This window comes from Trichomycterus rosablanca, unplaced genomic scaffold, assembly GCF_030014385.1.
Source record: "Trichomycterus rosablanca isolate fTriRos1 unplaced genomic scaffold, fTriRos1.hap1 scaffold_411, whole genome shotgun sequence".
NCBI lineage: Eukaryota > Metazoa > Chordata > Actinopteri > Siluriformes > Trichomycteridae > Trichomycterus > Trichomycterus rosablanca.
Genome location: NW_026947240.1, coordinates 1 through 10,658, shown reverse-complemented (window position 1 = coordinate 10,658; position 10,658 = coordinate 1). Strand labels below are relative to the sequence as shown.

At 36.9% G+C, this 10,658-nt stretch overlaps 1 protein-coding gene across 1 annotated transcript; it reads right to left on the bottom strand.

Moving 5' to 3' along the window:
- Positions 1-433: 433 nt before the first annotated feature.
- On the bottom strand, positions 434-10,651 carry LOC134308116 (calpain-2 catalytic subunit-like; the record flags this gene model as incomplete). The annotated part of the gene is made up of 19 exons (XM_062990648.1): positions 434-1,118; positions 1,493-1,551; positions 1,651-1,767; positions 2,105-2,183; positions 2,332-2,400; positions 2,870-2,934; positions 3,013-3,070; positions 3,302-3,367; positions 3,870-3,906; positions 4,084-4,295; positions 5,036-5,047; positions 5,567-5,736; positions 7,329-7,489; positions 7,806-7,874; positions 8,266-8,351; positions 8,439-8,522; positions 8,611-8,779; positions 9,818-9,951; positions 10,574-10,651. Coding segments are annotated over 19 exons (1,749 nt in total), but the record flags the coding sequence as incomplete, so codon positions are not given.
- Positions 10,652-10,658: the final 7 nt, after the last annotated feature.

The window sequence follows — 10,658 nt, the reverse complement described above, 5'->3', positions numbered from 1 at the left end:
ATTTTGAATTTGTTAACATCAAAAAATGAAAGTGAAAATGAGTTATTGTAAAATGTGTGGGTTGAATTCTGAGGCAAAAAAGTTCAGTAATCAAAATTCAAAGGCTTAAAGTTCAGTAATCAAAATTCAAAGGCTTTTAAATTTCAAAATCTGATGAGACAGATTTACTTCCATACTTTTTTAAAAAACTGTTTAGACTTAGAATTTACCTCAAATTTCCTATTTAAATTTTAAAACACTGACTTTAACCGCTTATCCAATTAGGGTCGAAATGGGGGTCGCGGGGGCGTGCTGGAGCCTATCTCAGCTTTTCAATGGGAGCAAGGCACACAGTAACACCCTGGTTGGGGCGCCAGTCCATCGCAGGGCATAAACATTAAAACAGAACTTCTTTATAATATTTACTTTATTTATACACAGTAAAGACTTTAAATTTGGATGCAAAATTCTTTATTAAAAACTGTTTAATAATTTGAAGGAAAAAAACTGACATACATCAGTCAGTACATGAAGTCCAGAACAACAATGCAGAATGATCTATTACAAGGTAAACATTTAAAAATAGAACTCTCCGAAATGTATTTTAATAATAAATTTAATCAATATTATTATATAGTGAGTAACCTAGTGTCATTTAAAGTCATTAAAATCCTTTAACATTACAAATAACTGCAAATATATTAATTATAACATGCTAACCCCAAATTCTTATCCCTAATACCAAATCCTAATTCCCATAACTCCTGATATTCCAGGTTAGTCATTGGCAGTTTCATAGTTTTTTCATAGTCAACAGTTTTATATGAACAGTTTTAATTCAGTTTCCTTTAAACCTTTAAAATATGTGTTTTAGAATCAGAATCACCTCCACCTGCTCAACACAAATCTGAACATCAAACAGTTATTATAAAAACCTGATTATTTAATCGGAACCAGATTATAATGTTCAGAAGAGCTAACAGATAAAAAAATGAATATTTGTTCCCGATTCAGACGGAGATTTACTGGGAAGTAACAGTGACCATGTGAATTTCGTTGAAGTAACAGGATGTGGAACATCTGGACATATGAACACCTGAACTGTTCCAGCTGCTTCAGATCATTGTTAAAGACAGCCACTGTAGAACACACACACACACACACACAAGATCATAAAGATCATATACATAAAGATACACACTACTTATTTAATTAAAAAAAATACAGTCGTAGGATAAAGTTTGTGCACCCCATGATAAACTTCGAGTCGACTCAAACTCCAGTCCAAAAAATACACTTCTACACTTTTTAATGCATTATTACTGTTTATTTATTAAATAAAATAATAAAATATGAAATGTGCCATATCTTTTGCAAATGCCACATTTTACCAATATGTTTTATTCACTGAAATAATTAAGAGTAAACTGTGCATTTAAAGGTGCAGAAGTTTGTTTTCTGTACAGGAAGCACAAGCGTCATCATAAGACTGAATGTTTTTAGTTGTACTAACCATTTGCATATCGAGTTCGATGAAGCCTGAGCTGTGAGCATCGATTTTCTTGAACATTCCTAAAACAGAGGAAGAAGAACAGAAGAGATTCTAGGCGCTTCCAAAATTACAGAGGTGAATTTTAGCATGGCCAGTACAGATTAGGAGATTAAACTTACGGAACATGAGCTCCAGACGCATCAGACAAGCCACAAAGTCGTCAAAATCCACAGTGAGATCCGGCGAAGAGTAACGAGCCACCAACATCTGGAATATGGTGTCATTCAGACTGAACCCTACAAAAAAAAGTAAGATTTATTCAGGAACCAAAATCTAGCCTCACAATTGTTGGACACTAACGGAGCACAAAATATTAATATTATAATTAAAATAAACAAATGTATCGTTTACTAATGGGGTTCCCAAAGTGGTTCAAAATACATCCGACCACAGTACTGAAGAATCCGATAACTATGCATGTGAAGCTCCTTCAGTAATATGATGTAGTACAGTTGTATGTGGTAGTTTGTGGTTTGAGACACAGCCCATGTGTACTAGTGTTATTGAGAGTAATTGAGTTATTGTTAGAGTGCAAACGTGGACGTGACTAAACTGGGACGAGGTCAAACTCACCAGCTAGTTTCAGTGCTGTGCGTAACTCCGGAGTGGAGATGTTACCAGAATTATCCATATCATTCTTCTTATAGATATCCTAACATCAATCACCAATAAAACACATGTTAATTACATACCTGAACACGTTATTTACACACAATCACACGAAAACATGCTATTTACACGTGATCTTGACTATTTCTGCAGAAAACAGATAAAAAAATCAGGTGTGTGTGTGAGCTCACCAGGTACTTCTGGATTTTCTTCCACAGTGTAGCGAACTCACACAGCCCGAGTTTTCCATTCCCGCTGTCCTGATCCCTCAGTTAGGGAAATAACAAAATAACAAAAATTATACAGTAAAAACACAAAGCTTTTGTATCATTTAACCCACATACAGTGATGTCGACTTGTTATTGCTGGGTCGTTTGCTGACAGCCTGTAGTTTTCTTGACTTTTTTTACTACCATTCACCCACATGGCATTAATAAAACTGTAGTGATGTTGGTCAGTAAAACCTGACTCACAGTCTGGGTTCCAATCCATCTCTAAGATTTTTGATGGGCTGTAATGGGCTTTGTGCAGCACTGTTATTTGTGACTGCTTTTGAGTCCAATTGTGTGCACTTTAGACCACTTCAGCTGACACATTTTGCATTATACAGTAATCTTAGCACATGACATGAGCAGCCAATTTCCAATGGAAGCTCTGATGAACAGTTCTTGGGCTAAAGTTGCTTTCAAATGTAGTATGGAACTCAGTAGGGATTGCACTTAAGGATACGTCCATCAGGTTCACCAGGGTGCGACACGTGTCCAGACTGAAACCATCCGTCTTAATATCGGTTCCTAAAAAATAAACACAGGTGAGCAGGATCACTTCCATGCTGAGTTTTTAAAAGAAAGGTTTCATCAGCATGTACGTACGTTTGGCGATGATTTTATTCAGGATGGATCTGAGTTCCAGAGCTGAGATCTCCATGTCCTACACACACACACACAAACACACACACACACACACACACACACACAATGTATTCATTAATTTAATGATTATTAACAAAAAAAAAATATATATATATTTCTACCTCATTCACATCAATGTTATTATTATCAATGTTATTAACCGGCACCACAGTATTTTGGGTTTTGGTTCTGCTCAGGCACTCAGCAGTCACAATTAATCGAGATGTGAGTAATGATAAAGTGCACGTACACTTCCTGCAAGTTTGGTGAACAATCCTCTGAATCCTGCATCGACCTCAGCATCCGACACCGTCTCCTAAAACCATTCATGCGTTATTATTATTATTATTATTATTATTAATAGTTAGAATTACAGTACAAGAAAAATATTTAGCTGCATAAAAAACAACTGCAAACAAATCTATTCACATATCTTCAGATTTCTTGCAACTTTTTTCTCTGACTGAATGATTAAGAATCAAAAACTTTTTTTTGCGGCACAGCATCCTCTAAGCTCATTCTGATGTAAAGCTTGCTTGACAGTGAACAGTGACAGTGGTGTTCCAGCAGCTCCGAAATGATAAAAGAGTTGTTTTGGGGGGTTCCTGGATTACATCTCACCAGCCTACCAGGTATACTATCATAATGACATCAAGTTTTATTCTCGACTTTGGCAAAAAACACCTCCATGTACTTTGTTTGTATTCACAAACAAATGTAGTAAAATATTTTAGTATAATGTTGATTCATTATTAATTATTTAAAAACAAGATTTTAATTGTTCTTTTTTAAAATATTTATAAAAAAATCTAACTCACATTATCTAATACAACATCGACAGGATCATCACAGCGTCTGCAAGAAGAAAAATATATTAATATCATGCGCATTAAATATCAGAGTAAACACAATGGCAAGAAAAAGTCTGTGAACCCTTTGGATTTCTTTAGATGTTCATCAGTACAGCAGCTGCACTGAAAACAGTAGATTACTAATAAAGATCTTTTAAAATAATTGTAAATAATGATTTACTGAGTTTCAGCCTGTTTTTCGGAGAAGACGCGCAGGCAGAAGTCTCCATCCTTGTTGGGTTCGTAGGTGGAAGGGACGACGAGGTATTCCCCAGCCGGCAGACAGAATCGGGTGCTAACCTCACGCAGGTTAATGAAGGTTTCAGATCGAGCCTTCTGAGCGTGGGTCAGGAAGAAATTCTTATCCAGGTGAACGTTCATCTGACCCTGGAACTGTGGAACACCAGAGAACCAATCAGAATGCAGGACGGGAACACAGAAATGTGGTTAGTGAAGTAACATAATAAATTATAATTGTAATTAATGTAATTATAATTTATTATTGTGATTGACTACAGTTCTTCTGTATCTAAGTATTTATATCTGCAGCAGCAACAGAAAAAAGTCAGCAAGTAAATCAAGCTGCCCTGGAATAGACTAACCAAGAGAGTCAACTGCCCAGGGAATCAACTGAACAAGGAAATCGACTGATCAAGAAAATTGAGTGAACAAGAAAATCAAATGACCAAAGACATCAACTAACCCAGGGAACTGACTGACCAAGAAAAGCAACTAACCCAGGGATTTGACTGTCCAAGGCAGTCGACTGACCAGTAAATCACCTGAACAAGGAAATAGAGTGACTAAGGGAATCGAGTGAACAAGAAAACTGACTGACCAAGAGAATGAACTGACCAGGGCATCAACTGAAAGAGGAAATCAACTGACCAAGGGAATCGACTAATCAAGAAAATCAACTGAACAAGGGAATCAACTAACTCCAGGAATCGACTAACCAAGGAAATCAATTGAACAAGGGAATCGACTGATTCCAGGAATCAACTGACTCAATCGACTGACCCAGGAAATCAACTAAACAAGGGAATCAACTGACTTGTGTATTTTAGATAACCTAAACAACATTTTAGATGAAATGATAACATGATGTTACTGAGGTGTTCTGAGTGTGTTACCTGAGAAGGAACCTGTGGGAACAGGAAAGAGAAAAAAGGTTGTTAGACACAAGAAATTTCTAATATTTAATTAAAGTTTACATATTTAATAAGTTGAATCACATGTATTTATAACCTGGTATAACATGTCAATGCTAATCACTTCCTGGCTGTATTACACATTCATGAATAAATGTGATGCTTTATAATGCTGACTGCTGAGTGAAAACACACTTTAATATTTTACTTTTCCTGAAGGAACATCCTTAAGTAACTATGATCCAGTTGTCCTTCAAAATATACAATTACACCTCCTCCTGTACCAACCCCCCTTCCACACATACACCCCACAGTTCCACTCTCCACCCATTCTGTCCCTTCCTGTTTCACTTTCTCACAGCAGCGGAGGATTCAGCTCATAACGGATCTTTATACAGTATCTGATTCTATCTGCATCCTTACATAATTCACTTCAACTACAAGCCCAATTTTTAAAAAAGTAAATAAAAACAGCAGTGATTAGCCAATTCAATTAGGATTTTAATTATTGACCTCGTAGATGGCGTATCCGATGGTGTGCATGTCCTCTCCCTGCTTCCTCAGGCGCCTCCGGTTCTTCTGGATCAGACCGACCACCAGACTGCAGCCCGTCTCGTTATCACTGGGGTCGTCGTCTTCCTCGTTCAGCTTAATCACAAACTGAGGATTCATCCAGAACGTGTCTGCATAAACACACACACAAACACAAAACCAGTTGTATATGTATACACACAACCAGTTACACATAAACACACACAATCAGTTATATATACACACAGTCACACACACACAAATTACACAAACACACACACAAAACCAGTTATATATGTATACACACAACCAGTTACACACAAACACACACAACCAGTTATATATACACACAATCAGTTACACACACACAAATTACACAACCAGCTACACACACACACAAAAACAGTTACACACACAACCAGTTATTTATATACACATCCAGTTACACACATACTCAACCAGTTACAAACACACACAAGTTAAACAAACACACATACAAGTTACACAAACACACACACAATCGGTTATATATGTCCAGTTACACACACAAATTACACAGGCACACACACACAAACCCAGTTACACACACACAACCAGTTATTTATATACACAACCAGTAACACACACACACTCAACAACACACACACACACACTCAGTGCATCACAACCCAACAGTGTTGTAAATAGTGACTGAGAAACTGATCCCTGTTCATCTGCATCTCAACTGGATCTAATTTACAAACATCCTGCTATAACATATTAATAAACACCAACCAGCCAATCAGAAATTAGAATTTTTAGGACTATGGTAAAAAATGTAATAACCAGCTATGATATAACTAAATAAATAATCAATAATTATATAACAGAATGATTTATACGCTTACTTTTATTTTGCTTTTGTCCCTTTTTGTTTTGAAGTGTGTTGCAAGCATTAAATTCTAAATGTGTTTATAAAATATAATGAAAACAGTTTAGTTTCTTTCTACTTTTGCCTGTTAAATAAACATTAAATCATCATCTTTTAACTGCATTTCACTAACTGTCCCAACCTTTCCAGGTTTGGTAAAAATCCTTTATTTATATGTCATTCACCAAGTTTGTTTGTTTTTTTACAGGGTACAATAGCTGATACTGCGAGAGAAAATGTTTATCTTTCCCCAGGTGCCACAGGGCTCGATGTTAAATCTTATCAGACACAACCGTAACCAAACACTTACAACCTAAAGCTATAATTACAGATGATTCCTGATAAGAAATAATTCAGCATAAAGAATAACTAAGATAAGTAAGGAACTAAGAATAACTAAGATAACTGTAGTAAGGAAATAGAGCTGAAGGCAGCACTATTGTTCACTACTATAAACCCCCTTTGCCACATATAAAGAACCTGATGAAAACCTGTTTACTTCATACAATAGATGGTGATGATAAAAAAGGGTGTGGCGCCGCTGCGTAACATGTCAGACTGCACAACAAATATACAGCAGTGGTGTTGAACCGTGTCTTCAACCCAACCGTATCCACTCAGTGCTCAGACCCAGTTAAGAGCTTTACAGAGCTTATTAGAACTTCAATCCAAATGTGTGTGAATATGAATTATTACCATAACAAGTAAAGATTTCACAATGAAAGCTGCATTGTGCAGTGGTTAAGGGACGGAACTATTTGGGTTGGTTTTACACATCAGTGTGGATGGTTGGTTCTGGTGGGGAGTTGGTACAATCTAAGCTTGGTTACGTACAGGGGTTGTTCCTGCACCCTCCAGCAGTGGATCCCTTCCTCCAGGTTCCGCTGTAGTTATTCACGCTCCATGGTTTCACAGAATCAGAAGTGACAGCATCAGGGGTCAGAGTAACAATCTCAATACGAGAGTATTGACGCATGAATTCTGAAAACGCCATCCTGTAGAAAAGTATATGATTTATACACACACACACACACACACACACACACACACACACACATTATGAGGCATAGTAGGACACAACTTCAAAATCACTGTTGTTTCATTAGTTACGTTTATGCATCTTTATTTAGTTTTTTTCGTTTTTTGAACTTTTTATTTTTTTATTTTAATTTGAGCTTGATTTGAATTTGCACTCAGGCTGCCTCCAGCCAGAGATAATAATTCAGTATATAATCAAATTGTCTGATTTGAATGGGTGATTATAATTGTTTTAAATAAACTTAATATTAGTATAAAAGAATGATACAGTACCAGAACTCTCCGTCCTCTGCGTTGGCATTTGGTCGCTCTGAAGGACTCACAGAGTTCCATTCAGACGAACTGCAAAAGTAAACAATAAAATAAGAAATAAATAAATAATATTTTTAATATCTTTAATCATTTTTATAGTCACAATTAGAATCAAGGATTTCGAGGTTCTTCCTTCATCTTTCAATTATCTTTTAATGTAATAAGACAATCCACCAGAACATAGTACTACAACCACCACAGTTTACAATAGGTACAGTAATGTTGGGTTTTAATACCTCACAATTACTCCTGTAAAAATATTTGAACATTGTGACCAAATATCCCAATCCTACCACAAAACTTCTTTTTATTATTTGTTGTTTCCATGTACATTTTACTTACAGACAGTTAATGTTTTATGTTGGGACCTGAAGTTGCAGTGTGTGTGTGTGTGTGGTGTGTGTGTGCGTGTGTGTGTTACCCATCACTCCAGGCTCCGGTCCACTCCACTTGACCCCATGGGTTCCTCATACGCACCAACTTTTCTAACCCACCCCGAGAATTCACCTAAATACAACACACGCATGTTATATGTTTCTGACCTTTTCAAATGTAGTTTGGCATTATAAGAGAGAGAAATGCTGATGGTTGTACCTCGATAGCACCGGTGAGGGAGTAGGCGTGTCCCTTCACCAACTTCTGCCGAGTGATGGCTTCTGAATCAGCAGCACTTGTGATCTACTCACAAGAATCAGTCCATAAATATTCCAAAAAAGGAATGAATGTAAATTAATTATGAGTATTTAATAAACGAAGAGTGACTGACGTCAATGGAGCATCCGAGCAAACCTCCAGAGTTCAGCGCTTTCTGGATGATCTGGAACATGTTGGCTGGTGCAGTTTTCAGCTCATAACTTTCTGCTATTCCGCCGGTGAAATCCTCAAAGCCCTCGGTGGTGGAGCCTCCTGAAAGAGCCTCGTACGATCCGTTTACCCTACAGAGTGAACACAGGGATGATTATCGAGATTCAGTAATACAGAATCGTTGAAGCTAATGTTGGGATGAACTACAGCTTTCTGGTACCTTAAAAAAACATAACACCTAACATTTATTTAAAGGAGCGGATTTTTAAACTCTTCACATATAGGACAAAGCTACTCTGTAATGAGGAGAAACCCTATCCGACCTTTCCTCTCTCAGGCATGACTAACTGTGTCTGTTGGAAACCTGGACAGACACTGCTGAACTCAAGCTTGAGCTCTCTGCAGACAGATAATTTATTAGACTGCTGCACAAACAAACACCCAATGATGCCATTTTTAAAATGCCTTTGTCTAAAATTTTATTTTGATTTATTTTTAACTTTCTTTCAATTTGTGCCACTGTGTGTGGAAGACGTTTTATAAATAAACTTGAATTTTTGTGCCGCTACACACAGAGCTGCATTTATAAATAAAAGATCAGGTGCTGCGTTCCAATTCACAATATACTCATTTAATAGGTCCATTCAAATGGTGATGACACTACAGCTTGTGACTTATGTTATTTAACGCAGTGATAACTAAATGGGACAGAGCCACAGGGTGTATGAGCTTTATTTAAAGCCACATGTGAACACACACCTAAATCCTGAGCTTACAAAACCTTCAGTGTAAGGCAACATTCAGGCTTCGTCCAACCCACAGAACATTCAGAGCAGCTATGCTAGAATAAATGGCCTGATTGAAAAAGTTTGGCTGATACGAAGCTCCAGAATGTTACTGGTATTTTTCCAGATTTGAGCTCTGTGTCGACTCATGTTAAGTATGAGCAGCCTTAAGTCAACATCACAGACTCGATCCTGTTTACAAAAACATTTATTGCATTTACTCTGCAGTCTGAGAGCAGAAAGAGAGAGAGAAACGACTGTCCTTGAATTTTTAACAATTCAGCTCTGAGCTTCTCTCTAAATACGACTTCACTTTAGCTTACGCTGAATGTGTGTTAGCATGTAAACATCTCAGCTTAGGGTAGCAAAACCGAACACACTCACTTGGCGTAGGCTTTCTCCAGCAGAGCGCTCCAGAATTCATTGTTGTCTGCCGAATGAACAAACAGCAGCTTTCCGTCCCTCACCGGCAACCGATCATCGATTACCACGTCCACCCACTCACCAAACTGCCAAAACTGTAAAATTAAATAAATAAACAATTAAAATAAAGACAATTACACGGTACCACGGGTAGCATTTTTTTTCTTTTTGATACCAATACTGACACTAAATCTATCTAACAAAATTCTATTAAGAGTTTATTGTTGCTGTTATTATTATGGATACATTTTCTGTATGGATTAATCTTTATTAACTCATATTTTATAAAAGAATTTCATTCTAAATAAACCAGATGATTATTAGATGCTCCAAATCTGTGTTCTGTGGTTCACTGTAAATTACTCAGTCATCCTGTAATCTTACAGGGCCAAACATCATTTCAAACAATATTAAACATTTGGAGAAGTTTGTGAGGAGATGCTGATGATTTATTATATATACTTATTATTCATATTTTACAGTCACACCCTAATATATGTGTGATCAAGTCTCCACTCCTTAAATAAATATTCTATAAAAACACTTCATAGTTTGAGGTTGATTTCAGGTTTTCTGCAGCCCCATGTGCTGCTTTGTTCATCCTTTACAGTAGTAAAAAGGAACTGAATTGAACTTTAAAAACAGATCTAATCTAATCAGACTCTCTTTTATACATGACTCATGCAGAGTCTAATGATCTGGTTAACATCACTGTACCTGAAAGTGAAAGATTCCAGCATAGCCGCCTCCAAATTCCTGACCTCTAGGTACCACCCTCGCCATCACATCCTCGTTCAAGGTG